Source organism: Mesoplodon densirostris, chromosome 16 (genome assembly GCF_025265405.1).
Source record: "Mesoplodon densirostris isolate mMesDen1 chromosome 16, mMesDen1 primary haplotype, whole genome shotgun sequence".
Lineage (NCBI taxonomy): Eukaryota > Metazoa > Chordata > Mammalia > Artiodactyla > Ziphiidae > Mesoplodon > Mesoplodon densirostris.
In genome coordinates, this window is record NC_082676.1 from 45,407,227 (window position 1) to 45,421,459 (window position 14,233).

General features: G+C 49.3%; 1 protein-coding gene and 1 long non-coding RNA gene across 3 annotated transcripts; one reads left to right on the top strand and one right to left on the bottom strand.

Moving 5' to 3' along the window:
• Positions 1-2,504: 2,504 nt before the first annotated feature.
• TUFM (Tu translation elongation factor, mitochondrial) lies at positions 2,505-5,944 on the bottom strand. The gene is made up of 10 exons (XM_060077705.1): positions 5,804-5,944; positions 5,507-5,701; positions 4,867-5,033; positions 4,543-4,647; positions 4,287-4,451; positions 4,007-4,139; positions 3,819-3,923; positions 3,559-3,710; positions 3,357-3,476; positions 2,505-2,874 (listed from the first exon to the last, which is right to left on the bottom strand). The coding sequence occupies exons 1-10, from the start codon at positions 5,844-5,846 to the stop codon at positions 2,701-2,703; spliced, it is 1,359 nt and encodes a 452-aa protein (XP_059933688.1). The 5' UTR covers positions 5,847-5,944; the 3' UTR covers positions 2,505-2,700.
• A 196-nt stretch (positions 5,945-6,140) lies between these two features.
• LOC132476422 (uncharacterized) lies at positions 6,141-12,786 on the top strand. 2 transcript variants are annotated; one of them, XR_009530137.1, is made up of 4 exons: positions 6,141-6,453; positions 9,092-9,221; positions 10,358-10,516; positions 12,414-12,786. It is a non-coding gene; the product is annotated as an uncharacterized LOC132476422 (long non-coding RNA). The 2 variants fall into 2 exon arrangements; XR_009530138.1 differs by lacking the exon at positions 9,092-9,221.
• Positions 12,787-14,233: the final 1,447 nt, after the last annotated feature.

A 14,233-nucleotide genomic window follows, 5' to 3' on the forward strand; every position in this document is an offset into this window, starting at 1 on the left:
GAAGATCTTTTATTTTCTATTATTTATAACCTCAGACTTGGGCCCCCTGTTCTTTCTTCCCCATTAACTTGAATGACCTGCGTGAGAGACACAGATGCCCCACAAGGATGGTTGGACAAGGACTTTTACTTTTTATTACATACAAATATTTAAAAAAAATTAAAAAAAATAAAATTTTAAACTAACTTAACCCGCTTATAGTTTCCTCTTTGGAGAATAGTGAGATCGCAGCTCAGTTCTATGTGGTTCCCAAGGTGGGGCAGTGTAACAGTACAGCCCAAAGATGCCTTTCTGGCTCTCTAAGTGCTACCCAGGTCACCCAGTCTCTGTGGCTGTTTTCTCCCCTCAAAGTTGGCCTCATAGGTATGGTTTGAGGTCTTCATTTCTAATATAAGTACTTCATGAGTTATGTCTACCTCTTTACACTGAAAAGAACATTAGTGTTTTGAGCCACTGGAAATAAGGGCCTGACTGGTACACAGCTGAGAGGTCTTGGGTGTGGGTGAGAGCTATAAGATGAAGCTGCTGGTGAAAGTGGGGAGAGGGCTGAACGGAGCCAGGCTGAGGGGAGCAGGAGCTAAATGAGGAAGAGGGGAGGCAAGTATGGGATGGAGAAATAACAGGCTGCAGAAGAGGGGTTTCTTTCAGAGATGGTTTGGAATTCTTACTATAGGACCTGGCCTTGGTTTCTTGTCTGTAAATTGAAGATTTCACCCTTAGAGGATAGAGGATGGGACTGGTGTTCAGTTATAGGCAGAGAAAATTGGCTGAGACCGGGGCAGGAAGAATGAAGTTAGATATTGGGGGAGAATTCCCAGGTGTGAGTATCTGAAACCTGGTATTTGGCAGGCATGGCACTGGGGAAGACAGGCGAGGTGTTTAAAGAGGTGAGTAGAGAAAGGGCTTATCTGTAACAGCTAACTGGTGGTTAAAAATGGGCGGGTCTGGGGTTCCAAGTGACTGGAGCTGTCTTAGGGGCTGTCCGTTGGGGTTGGTAGGCAAGTCATGATGGAAGAAACAGGAGCAGGAAAGCCTTCAATTGGGCTCCTGATGTTTGCGGTGCAGATGGAGACAGGTTTCTGTAGTCCTGGGAGAGGTGTAATTGCGGGCGTTCCTGAGTAGCCCTTTCGATAATTTATTCCTAAGAGCAGAAGTCTTGAAGTTGGAAGGGAACTAAGCCTCCTCCCCCATCAAGAATCCTGTGAAACCCTTCAGCCTCACCTCGGACACTGAAGAGGGTAAAACAAGTAACCTCACTTTACTGTTGGACAGTACTTTTCATGAAGTTCCTTGGTCTTCTCAAGTTTGCCTCGTTCTGGAATCATAGATCAGGCTTTCTCAAAACAGCTCTCAGGTTAGGCCCAAGACCCTCCCTTCTATGAGCTGCTTGTGAACAGGTTGTTGGTCCTGAATATACTCATTTGTCAGGATCCAAGTTTGAAAGGGTGCCCATTAATCCCTGCTGAATGTTACCTTTTTTGTTGGGGGTCAGCATCTGACCGGTAATTTCAAGTTTTTATAAGTCGCAGCATTTTTTTTGTTTCTTTTGGGCCGTGCCATGCAGCTTGTGGGATCTTAGTTCCCCGACCAGGGGTTGAACCCTGGCCCTGGGCAGTGAAAGCACAGAAGCCTAACCACTGGACTGCCGGGGAATTCCCCCAAATCTCAGCATTTTACTCCCTGTGTATTTGATAAACAGACCTTGTTAATGTTAAATATAAGTAAATGTTGAAAATGAAACTTTCATGCTACAATTTCTCACTCCTGTTTGGAATTAGTGATGTGGTGGTGATAACCCATCAAGCAAATTATGTATTTACCAAGTATATTTTATGTGCTGGGTAAGATACAGTTCCCAGTATCAAGCTTAAATAAAGGTAGCTAGACATGAACAACCTAGTAACTACTCAGAGGAAACCAGGTGGGTTTGGCACCTGAACTGGGCCCAAGCTACAACCACTTTCCTGGTATCTCCCAGTAGGATATCCAGAATAGAGCCTATTATATGTAGCATTTTGCTTGGCAATCAATCATACAAAGCTCACTAGAATAGCTTTCAATCCTAATTTAGCTTCTCTGCCTTGATCTCAAGCTGTCACAGCAGTGGTGACAGCTTTAAGACAGGAGCTTTTCCACCCTGTACCATAGATGAACTCTTGAGGCTAGAGAGGTGAACTCAGTTTAAATGGCTCAGGGATCTCTACCAAGCTATGTGTCCAGCTCCATTTTTTTTTTTTTTTTTTTTTTTTGCGGTACGCGGGCCTCTCACTGCTGTGGCCTGTCCCGTTGCGGAGCACAGGCTCCGGACGCGCAGGCCCAGCGGCCATGGCTCACGGGCCCAGCTGCTCCATGGCATGTGGGATCTTCCCGGACCGGCACACGAACCCGTGTCCCCCTGCATTGGCAGGCGGACTCTCAACCACTGCGCCACCAGGGAAGCCCCAGCTCCATTTTTATATTCCTTATCCTCTCCAATGTGTACAAAGGACACAAGGCACACAAGCTAGCTTTCTATTCACAGAACAGTTTATTGACCTACCTCACCTGGCCGGCCACGTGGCCCTCTGGCCGGGGAAGTGTCAGTCTAGCCGCAACTCGGCTGGGCTGCAGCCTCTGCCTTGAGAAGGGGGCACGAGAGGCAGGAGAGAACACTGGCCAGGGCAGCCATGAACACAAGAGAGCCCCAGCAGAGGTCCAGACTCAGCTCCACTTGATGTTCCTGTCTTCCTCGGTCATGGCTGGCGTGTCAGTGACGAGGCCGGTGCCGATGGTCCGGTTGCCATCTCGCAGGGTGAAACGGTGGCCTTTTTCTAAGATCATTGGCTGCCGCAGGATTAGGGTGAGCTTCAGGTCCTCCCCGGGCATGGCAAGCTCCTGGAGGGCAGAGACAAGGACCACTCATGGTCTTCAAGGCGCCTCCATTCCCTATTTGTTTGCTACCAAGGAGGTTAAAGGTATGGGAAAATGAAGCAGGGTGTTGACTCCTTCTGGGGATACCTTCATCCCAGCTGTTAGGCACATGCAAACAACATACACAAAGGCAGGAAAGGACTGGTGATTAGTGTTTCTAACATTTTTCTTGAGAAAAAAATGTTTAGGGAATTTTGGGTTATACAAGTTTCTTAGTTACAGGGCTTCTCTGAGCTCTTATGTAAAATACACTGGAACTCTCAACCACAAGAACTTCTCTGGGAAATCTCTGTGGGTAAATGCTACCAACGCTAAGGAATACTGGATGAGGACTGATTCCCCCTAAATCCACTGATCCAGGCCCTTCCGTCACCAGTTCCACTTGCATCATCAGCCAGCTTCTCTTGAGGAGGGAAAAGTCCCCCACACTGTCATATACATCGTACCTTCCCTGGAGGCAGGACAATCCGACAGGCCATGTCCCAAGTCAGGGAGAACATGACAGGCATGAAGTGGGATACAAAGGGCTTGTGGCGGCCACCCTCCTCCTTACTGAGGATGTACACCTGTGAGAGAAAACGAGGGTGGAGCTGGGCGTGGCTGGAAGCCTCTCCATGGTGCCTGCCCACCATCACAGGGAGCCCTCACCTGTGCCTCCACCTTCTGGTGGGGCTGGATGGAACCTGGCTTGGCCATGACCAGGCCACGCCTCAGGTCCTCCCGCTTCAAGCCGCGGACCAGGGCCCCGAGGTTGTCGCCTGCCTCTGCCCTCTCCAGGCTCTTGTGAAACATCTCGATGCCTAGGAGAGAGGAGGGAGGAGGGAGGAGGGTGTGGGCAGAGGGAAGGCACAAGGGGTCTGGGAGGGGAGAGACCTGGAGCCCCTGGGTCCCAAGGCTTCCTTCTGTACCTGTCACCACACTGCGAATATTCTTGCTATGTCCCAGGAACTCACACTCATCTCCCCTCTTCAAAATGCCACGCTCTAGTGTGCCTGTCACCACCGTGCCCCGGCCTGGGAGAAACAGGACAGGATGTCAGGGACCCCAGGTGAAGCTTCTGTGAGAGAAAGGGAGTGCAAATGAGCAGGGTCCTCACCGGGGATAGAGTACACTGACTCTATAGGCAGCAGGAAAGGTTTCTCCAGGTCCCGGGTGGGCACTGTGATGTAAGTGTCCACAGCATCCAGCAGCTTCTGCACAGACTTCACGCCTAGCTCAGGGTCACGTTGCTATGAGCGGGAGGTGACAGGATGCTGAAACTTCCATTCTGCTCCTCTTACTTGCCAAGAGCCAGTCTCCAGACTCAGAGCAGAGCTCTGATGTCCATCCATCCCCATCCCCAGCCAGCAGCAGCTCCTGCCCGACCCCGCCCTCACCTCAAGGGCACAGAGGGCAGAGCCAACGATGATCGGAGTCTCCTCCCCTTTGTAGCCAAACTCAGTGAGCAGTTCCCTGATCTCCAGCTCCACCAGCTCCACCATCTCAGAGTCCTGCACAGCATCCGCCTTGTTCACATACACCACCACGCGCTCTACTCCAATCTGTAGGCGGGGAAAGACATAGAGATAGTGTCCTGAGTGGCCCAACGCCCCGCCCCCTTCCTCCTTCCACCCGTACCCAGGCTCTGGGTACCTGTTTGGCCAGTAATAAGTGTTCTCGGGTCTGGGGCATGGGGCCATCGTTGGCTGCCACCACCAGGATGCAGCCGTCGAGGGGGGCTGTGCCTGTGATCATATTCTGGGGAGGGAGAGGAGAGGAGACGAGAGGAAACACTCAGTGTAGGTCAGTGACCTCCTCAGCTCCCCAGCCACCTCCTTACCACCTGCTGTGACTGGCCAGGCCCACAGATCCATGATCTCAAAACCATACATCTCAAGTATCTTAACCTCCTCCCCACAAGCCTAACATTTTTCCCGAGGGGAGGCAGTTCCAGGCCCTGTCCCCAGCAGCTCTCACCTTAACGTAGTCTGCATGACCAGGACAGTCAGTGTGGGCGTAGTGGCGCGCAGCGGTGCTGTACTCCACATGGGCGGCATTGATTGTGATACCTCGGGCTCGCTCCTCCGGGGCGTTGTCAATCTCCTCGTATTTCTTAAATTTGGCCCCACCTCCCTCGGCTAAAACTAACGGAAGGAAGGGAACACACGTTTCAGCTGAAGTTCCACAGGTAGGGGAGGGGCTCAGGCCACACCCCTGGACCTCTCCTACCTAAACAAAGGACAGTCTGGGAGAAGCAAGCTTCCGAGACGCCCTCCTTCAACTCCTGGAGCAGAGGTAACTTCAGGTCAGAAAGAAAGGTTTATAGGGCCTCAAGGGCCATCCCTGTGACTACTCTAGGGTAACACCTCTGCTTACACGGCACTCCCCAGCGCTGGAGGTAGGCCATTCGGGGTCCCCCAATTTATGCATCACAAACTTCTTCATGTCTACGGGAAATCTGTCTCCTGCATCCTGCAACCTACTTTCCGCCCGAGTTCTGGCGCCTGGGGTCACACTAAACACCTCTAGCAGCCTCTCCGCGGGCTCCACCTCCCTGGCTCCAGGTCCCGCCAGCAGAGCGGGCGCTGCCGGAAGCCTCCACCCCAACCCTGCTTACTTTTCGTGATGGCCGCGGTCAGTGTGGTCTTGCCGTGGTCTACATGGCCAATGGTACCCACGTTTACATGGGGCTTGTCGCGCACATAGATCTTCTTGGCCTCCACAGCCAGGCCGCGGCACAAGAGGGGCAATGCCGGGGCCTTCAGCGGCCGCAAAAGACCCTTCAGCAGTGGGGTCGGGCCGGCGCCGAGACCTGCCGGGGCAGAGGCTTGGAGTCAGGGCGGGGGTCTGAGCCCGGCCGCTCCAGAAGAACCCACGTGAACCCGGGCCGCAATCGCCCTCCCCGCCCCCTCACCGCTGAAGAGGGGCGTCGCGCGCAGCAGGGTCGAGGCCGCCATTGTGGTCGTACTGGTGCCCAGACTAGTGTGGACCGGGCACTGGCAGCAGCGCGTGCAGTAAGCAAAGGGCAACTGTGGATGGAAGTCGCTTCCGGCGGAAGTGAGGGCCGAGAGGGCAAGTCTGGGAGCTTCTAGCCCCCAATCTCTATGGCCCCGTCAACTTCCGGGCGCGGGACGTAAGACGTCCAGGAAGGTGCTGATGGCTCTCGGCTGGGTGAGGGTAGAGAAGGTTTCCAAGGCGCCCTCGGGCCTCGCGAGCTCAGGGCCCACGCAGTTCTCTCTGGTGGCACCGGGGGGCGATGTGGAGCGTCCCACAGCGCACCTACGCCCCGGAGGCTCATGGGCGTTGTAGTTCCCAGGGCGGCGAGCTGTGCTGGCCCTGAGCGTGGGAGGGCGAGGCCAGGTCTGGAGGCACGGTCCCGTCCTCCTTGAGGCAGAAGCGGCTGTCCCGGCGTGGATGACTCCGGAGCGTCCTGGCCCCGAACCCCCTGGAGTGCGACCCGCTGCGCGGGTCTGGCGACAGATCTGGCGGCCGTGTGTCGCAGCTGGAGGTAGGACCAGGCCCTGCGGCCTGGCTGAGGAAGACCGTCCTGGGAATCTTTCGGAGGTGGGGCTCTAGTATGACCCATCTCTCCGCTGAACCTTTGTTTTCTTATCTGTAAAATGGGAATAGTAGTATCTACTTCATAAGGAGATGCTGACATCTGGCTCTGAGAGGAAATGAGCTGGGCAAGAGACAGAAAAGGGCTCCAGAAGCCTCCAGGTCCCACAGTCTTTGACCCTCAAATACCCCCGCTCCTGGCTCACAGCCTGAGGCGACAAAGTTTGCCGTCCACCCTTGTGGACCCTCAGCAGGCCAGAGAGTAATTCCTTCGATCGTCATTCCACCCACCCAATTTTATAGATGCCCAGGTGAGAGACAAACTTCTAGTGCCTTTAAGGGCAGCCTGAGTCTTTCTTGTTCCTGCTGTGTCCCTGGCTCCTACCAGAGGGCGGGGCACTCAGTGAGTACTCAATAAATGTCTGTTGACTGAATGAATGAGTGCAAGGATGACCTTTAACTTTAACATCCATCATCTCATCACCCTGGGATGATAATAGCAGCTGCTTAACCTTGATTAATGTTTCCGAAACTCATCAGACTCAATTGACGGTGTCTGTTTCAAATAGATTCCTTAATTCCTCCCTTGGAGATTATGATTCAGTAGTGTCTGGGCATAGGCAAGGAAACTATATTTATTTTTACCACACACAAACACCCTTGTTAAGCTCAGAGGAGTTTGGGGAACTCCTGGGAATTTCCTAAGACACTATTGGCCACCACCAGGATGTGAGATTTTGGGGGTTGGTACTTGAACAGATGCTTACTATTTTAGTGGTGCTATATTTATTTTAATGTGTATTAGTTTGACAGAAAGACTGGCATTGTAAATATTGAGTTGAAAAAATGAATCAATTTGAAAAACAATACTTGGTAGATAAAATGGGTGGTATGAATATATGGCAAATCTGGGGAGAGGTGAACATGAATGACTGAAATTTGCAAAACAGTGCTCGGAAAAGAGTCCAAAGGGAGAGAATTTCTTGTAGAGCTATTGAGTGTAGCATCCTCTGTAATAGTCAGGAGTCTTGATTTGCAGATAACAGAATTTACAGGGGCTGGTTTGAGAAGAGAGGGATTTGTTTAAAAGTGGTAGGCAGCTTGGGACTTCCCTGGTGGTCCAGTGGTTAAGAATCTGCCTTCCAGTGCAGGGGATGCAGGTTCAATCCCTTGTCAGGGAACTAATATCACACATCCTACGGGGCAACTAAGCCCACGTGCCACAACTACTGAGTCCACGCACCACAACTAGAGGGAGGCCCGTGTGCCGCAATGAAGAGCCCACTTGCCACAACAAAAGATCCCTCATGATACAACTAGGGGCCGATGCAGCCAAATAAATAAATAACAAAAACAAGTGGTAGGCAGCTTATAGACTTGTGGGGCAGGCTGCAGAAATAGCTCCTAAGCCATAGAACTGATCTGATAAGAAAACCGCTGCTATTGCTGCTGCCACCAAGCACTAAATGCCAGGATTTAGACTTATCTGTAACAGTGACTGCTTATGGCACTGAAGCCACTTTTGCATCAAGAAAGTGACCTTCTCTCTGGGCTTCCCTGGTGGCGCAGTGGTTGAGAGTCCGCCTGCCGATGCAGGGGACACGGGTTCGTGCCCCGGTCCGGGAGGATCCCACATGCCGCGGAGCGGCTGTGCCCGTGAGCCATGGCCGCTGAGCCTGCGCGTCCGGAGACTGTGCTCCGCAGTGGGAGAGGCCACAACATTAGAGGCCTGTGTACTGCAAAAAAAAAAAGAAAGAAAGTGACCTTCTCTACTCTCCACCCCCAAAGCCAGGCAAATTCAAAGGCTCACATGGATGTGTCTGATTGGAGAAGTTTAGATCATCATATTTCAGTGTTCTTGTATCAGAGGAGGCTGAGGGATGTATTTTCTAACTTTGTTGTAAGAACAAGACTGATAGCAGGGAATTTCTCCAGACGTCCAGCCATGCTTATGACCAATATCACAGTGAAAGAGCAGAATGAATACAAATGCCCAGTACGTGGATACAGTAGCATAAATTTTGACATAGCCACTAGATGAAATGTTGGGCTCAGGGTTGCAGAGACAAGAGCCAACCACCTGTGAAAATGCTTGTGAGCAGTGTTAAATGAAAGAAGTTTGGCCACTATAAAAAAAAAAAGCAAGTGTACAAGGTGGGAGTGGGGACAAAGTGGAAAACAATTCTGATTTTAGGAGGCTGTAATTTGCTTGGAGAAGGAGAGGTTTTTCTCGCAAACATTTCTTTTATGTGATTACAGTTAAAGAAGTTTTTTGTGCAGAATCTTGAACTCTTTAAAAAAGATGCTCTTGAAATCAAACGACCTTCTTGGTCTCCCCAGCAGTGCGTTCGTTCTGCTCTATGACAGACACTTTGAGCTCCCGCTTAACAACTATTTTTCCATCTTCCTGCAGTCAGGACCCTGATTCTGTTCAGGTGGCCCTTTCCCCAGTTCCAGGAATAAATCCTGACAGAGCTAGCCCACTTCTGTTCATCTTATTCTCCTTGCCAGGGGGTTTGTTTAGGGTTACGTGTGTGATTCCTTTGGGGCTAATGATTGGTAAGAAGATATCTACCTTGGGGAGGGCTTCTAGGAGAGGATCCCTCACTTTTAAGGAGACACTGACGAGATGGACATCCTTCAGCTTCTGGAAGTTGTTGGGTCTGGATGGGAAGCCTGGAACTACTGTGCCCATCATGCTCCCAGTCCATGATGAAGCCAAAATCCAGAAGAGGGCAAAGCGAAGAGGATCTTAGACGTCTGGGCTCCTCATGGTGTGAGATGACAAATGTCTTTATTGTTTAAGCCAGACTATGTCAGAGTTGTCTCTTACTTGCAGCCAAATACACCCTAACAGATAAGTCTGCCTTACAGCACTTGGTACCCTGAGACATATTTCTTGGTTTCACTTGTCTGAGACTGAGTGACTTGAGTAGGGCAAGGACTGGGCTTCCTTCATCTCCGTATACTCTGTGCCTGGCCACAGTAGGCCTCTGTGCATGTTTACACTTGAACTATATTAATGAGCCTTCCAAACCGAAGGGTGCTACCACTGTGATGCTATGAACCTAACATATACAAAACCGGACTCTCTGTATTCTCCCACACTCTCCCTACACATCTGAATACATGGCACCACCTTTCTCCTTTCCCCTCATCTGACATCTATCCATTACCCAGTCCCACTTATTCTCTCTCCAAAATAAGTCTCAGTGTGACCACTTCTATCTCCACTGTCAATACTGTGGTTCAAACCGGGATCACCTCTCCCCTAGGTTACCTCATGACCTCTCCAATGGGTTTCCCAGCTTCTGTCCTTATCCTCAATACCTGTCAAATCCATCCTCCACACAGCAGCCAGATCAATCTTTAAATGTGATTCAGAAATGAATCCTCCCTCAATGACTCCTTATTACACTTAGAATAAAATCCAAACTCCTGCTTTAAAATGGGTGAACTGTATGGCAGGTGAATTATATCTCAATAAACCTACTATTAAAAAGAAAATCCAGAGTCCTCCCGGTGGCCCACAGGATGCATGATCTGGCCTCTGCCAGATCTTTGACCCCCATCTCAGTACTATTTTCCTCACTCTCTCCCAGCCACACTGGCCATCCTTCTGTTCCACAAACATCCACCATTGCTTCTACCTCAGGATCTTTGCAAATGTTCTTCCCTCTCCCTGGAATGCTCTTCCCTAGAGATTTCCCCACAGCTTGTTCCTTCTCATCTTCCCACCTCAGATGTCACCTCTTCTGTCACTCTCTTATCAATGGTCCTCTTTGATTTTCTTCATAGCATCTAAATATCCAAAATTATCTCAGTAGTTTGCTTGTTTGGGGGGTTTGGTTTTTTACTTTTTTTTCTGTCTCACCAGCTCCTGACAGTAAGAACTTATTTTTCACTCTAGGAACAGTGCCTAATGCTTAGGTGAAGAAGTATTTGTTGAAAGAAGAATTTGTTGAATAATTTCAGTTGAGCATTCAATTAAGCATTGTGTTGGGCTTAAGTTTCTCGATGTTTTCAATGGAAGGCAAATTTTGTATTCACATTCATTTAAAAAATAAAGGTGAGTCACTGTAACTTTTGGGGCTTCTGCTTTATTATCTGTAAAATGGGGATGAGTGAAGAGGTTAAACCTGATGATCTCTAAGATTTTTTGTATCTCTGACTTCTAAAAGGAGATGGGGTCTCCTGTAATTGAAATAGGTTCTGGGGTGACCCACAATTTAGTGGCAAATTGGGGACTAGGACCCAGAGCCTTGTTGTTGGTGTCACTCAACAGACTTATTGGAAGCTCAAGGGCATCCTTCACTCTTCCCCACCAGCCAGCCTGGCAGTGTCTCCTCAGAAATCTTTCTGGACATTCTCCTTGGAACTAACCGCACTGCACTGCCTTGGCCAGGTCAGCATCAGCCCTCTCCTGGACCCCTGCACCCGTCTCCTCTCTGCATCCAGTCCTACCTCTCCCATACTGGCCCTGGATGCCCTTCCAAACACAGAACTCTTATCACACTCATGTCACTCAGATGTGACTGGAGACATTCCAGTTGGAAACACTTTGTGAATGTGACACAAAAGCTCCTAAGTAAAAGGCACTTGAGAGGCAACCTAGGTGTGTTAGTCAAGCATGGCTTCCTAGAGGAGGCTACACTCTGAAGCCTGAAACCAGGGGGAGGAAGATTGGCAGAATTAGGGGAAATGGTGTGTGCAGTAGCAGAGGCAGAACCTGAGTAAAGGTGGAGTTCTTCAGCTGTCAAAATGTTCTGATTGAGCAAAGCATGATTTGCTTGGAGGGTAGGAGGTTCTGGTCAAAGCACCAAGGCTGAATTTGACATCCCAGAAAATAGGACAAAATGAGAGAAATTTCCATCTCTTGGGGTGGGGGAGGGTCAAGATGACCTCCAGAAGAAGCCCACAAGCAACCATTTCCCCTTCAGTCAGAGACTCCAGTTTTCCTTTGAAGAGCCACCCTCTGCCATGCTCAGCCCATGGAGTTTGATTGGAGCTGAGCCCATCCCAACCTCAGGTGATGGGTACGTGACCCAGTGTTTACCAATCAGCATAATCTATTCCTCATAGTCACAATTGTCTGTTCAGTGTTAGTATTCTGTTTCAACCCTCACTGGTGTACTGAAGTGCAGTTCTGGCACTGACTGCCCAGAGTTAGCACAGACCCCGCAAGTTAAGGGCTCACTCCTTCACAAGACCGCACCCACTTCAGATGCCACCTGCAAGTGGGGTCCCCCAGCCATCTCTACTTCTGGTCAACTGCCTACGGATCTGGGAGTTTCCCATGACCCCCATCAGGTTTGATAATTTACTAGAACAACTCACAGAATGCAGGAAGGCACTATACTTACTATTACAATTATGATTACATTTTATAATAAAGGATACAAGTCAGGAACAGCTAAATGAAGAGCTACATAGGGAGAGGTCCGGGAGGGTCCACAGAGACACAGAGTCGGGGCACATCACCCCCAGCCCCCGACACATCAGTGTATTCACCCACCAGGAAGCCCCACTGAGCTTCAGTGTCCAAAGTTTTTATTAGGGGTTTCATTACTTAAGCATGATTGATTAAATCACTGTCATGTGACTGAACTCAATCTCCAAGTCCCCTCCCCTCCCTGGAGGTCAAACTGGCTCAAAATCCCAACCCTCTAATCACAAAGTTGGTGTTTCTGGTGACCCCATCCTGAAGCTATGTAGGGGCTTGCCATTAGTCAGCTTGTCAGCAGAAACTCAGGTGTGACCTAAGGGGCTCACGAATGACAGGCACATCTGTCACTGAGGAAATTCCAAGTATTTTAAAAGATCTGTGCCAGGAACATGGGACAAAGACCAGACAAATTCTTTATTATAAGATAGATAGGCATTGGGTGACCCAAGCTGAGCTGATGAGACACAACCCTATTGCACTTGCTGGAATTACTGGGAAAGCTATGATCTTTTTCTGCTAGGATTATGAAGCTGGTAGAGTGCCAGCTTGGAATTCTGGTGGCCATCTTGCTATCTATGAGGGGAAAACCTGCCTGAGGAGGAAGACAGTCCAGAGGAAAGCAGAGCTGAGACAGAGAGCAAGTTCAGACGGACATCGTTTGAGCCTGTGGCTCCAGCCACACCTAACATCATTCTACCTCTGATTTTTAAATTCTGTAAACCAATAAACTCCCCCTCTTTTCATGTTTAAACTACCTTAAACGGAGTGGGGGGCTGTTCCTATTACTTGTAACTGAAAGCATCCTGAGTGTTACATCCCCCGTTCGTAAGGAGGAAGAAGTGTTTTCCCTTTCATATTAATACCTTGGCTTAACCTGGGCCCTGGATCCATCCTTCCCACCTTCCCCAAACTTCACTCCTTCAATTACCATCCTTTCTACTGGCTCCTTTCCCCTAGGACTTCAGACATAATCAGGTTTCCCTCAGGATTGAAACAAACAAGCAATCCTTTCCACCCTCTAAAATTGCAGCCCTCCGTATCTCTCTCCTTCCCTTTTTGGCCAAACTATAGGGCAGCTCTCAGCATTCCTCCTCCCACTTGTTCACCTTCCATTCATTCCTCAGTCCACTACCATTGGCTTCTGCTTCCTTTTCACTTCCCTAAAGATACTCTCAACAAAGTCACTAAGCAATCTAAGTCAATGTATTCTATAGGAGACAATGGCGATGCACAGTACCATGGATTCCTCTTTATCATTTATCATTCCTCTTTATCATCCTCTTTATCATTTGTGTGTGAAGTGTTTGCCCAATCCCCCCCCACACCACACACACACACACACACACACACACACACACACACACACACTGTATTCCCACACCCCCTGGCCTTTGGTGTGTGGTTTTTCTTCCAAATAATTAGACCTTCCAGATTTTTTTTTTTTTTTTTGAGTACTGTCCTCAGGCTACTGGAGTCTTTGCTTTGACGAAGTGCCTGAGAATTGACATCTCCCAGGGGAAGCCCTAGTCTACAGCTGAGGGATGTTGGTATATGAAAGGCCCAGCTCCCTTGTTTCTGGATAAATCTGAGGCACAACTTACATCCAGGGCTCCCTTGAGGAATCAGGCTGAACTACTCTCTTCCTGAAATCACATGTTTGCTTGGTTTCCTCTCCTGCTTCTCCCACTCCTTTACTAGTTTCTCCTGGTAGAACTTTTTAAATAAATCACTTGCACAAAAATTCTCATCGCAGAGTATGCTTTTGGAAAATCTTACCCAAGACAACATCTCAGCACTTTCTACTTCTCTTTCTTTGCCTGCCTGTTAAATGTGGCTTTTCCCCCAGAATTAGATTTCAGGCTCTCTTCTCTCTACACATATTACCGGGATGATCTCATTCATGTCCATGGCTTTAACCACTAATGTCTGATCACGACCACACTACTTTGTGCAGCTGAGGCTGTAGATCCATCTCTGCTGGACAGCTCCACCTAGTTGCCTACAGGCACCTCTTACACCAATACAGTAGTCACTAGGCACATGTGGCTATTTTAATTAATTAAAATGAAAACTTCGGTTCTGGGAATTCCCTGGCAGTCCAATGGCTAGGACTCGATGCTTTCACTGCCCTGGCCCGGGTTCAGTCCCTGGTCAGGGAGCTAAGATCCTGCAAGCTGTGCAGCATGGCACAAAAAAAAAAAAAAAAAAGAAAAGAAAACTTCAGTTCCTTAGTTACACTAGCCACATTTCAAGTGCTTAAAAGCTACATGTGGCTAGTGCCTACCAAACTAGGCAGTACTAATACAGAACATTTCAGTCATTGCAGAGAGTTTTATTGGA

Bases quoted from the DNA above. Each gene is read 5' to 3' on its own strand.
- TUFM (XM_060077705.1), bottom strand. From the start codon at position 5,846: ATGGCGGCCTCGACCCTGCTGCGCGCGACGCCCCTCTTCAGCG. The intron at 5,034-5,506 runs GTAAGCAGGGTT...TCCTTCCGTTAG, and splicing joins GACCGCGGCCATCACGAAAA to TTTTAGCCGAGGGAGGTGGG. The intron at 4,452-4,542 runs GTACCCAGAGCC...CCCCGCCTACAG, and splicing joins ACTTATTACTGGCCAAACAG to ATTGGAGTAGAGCGCGTGGT.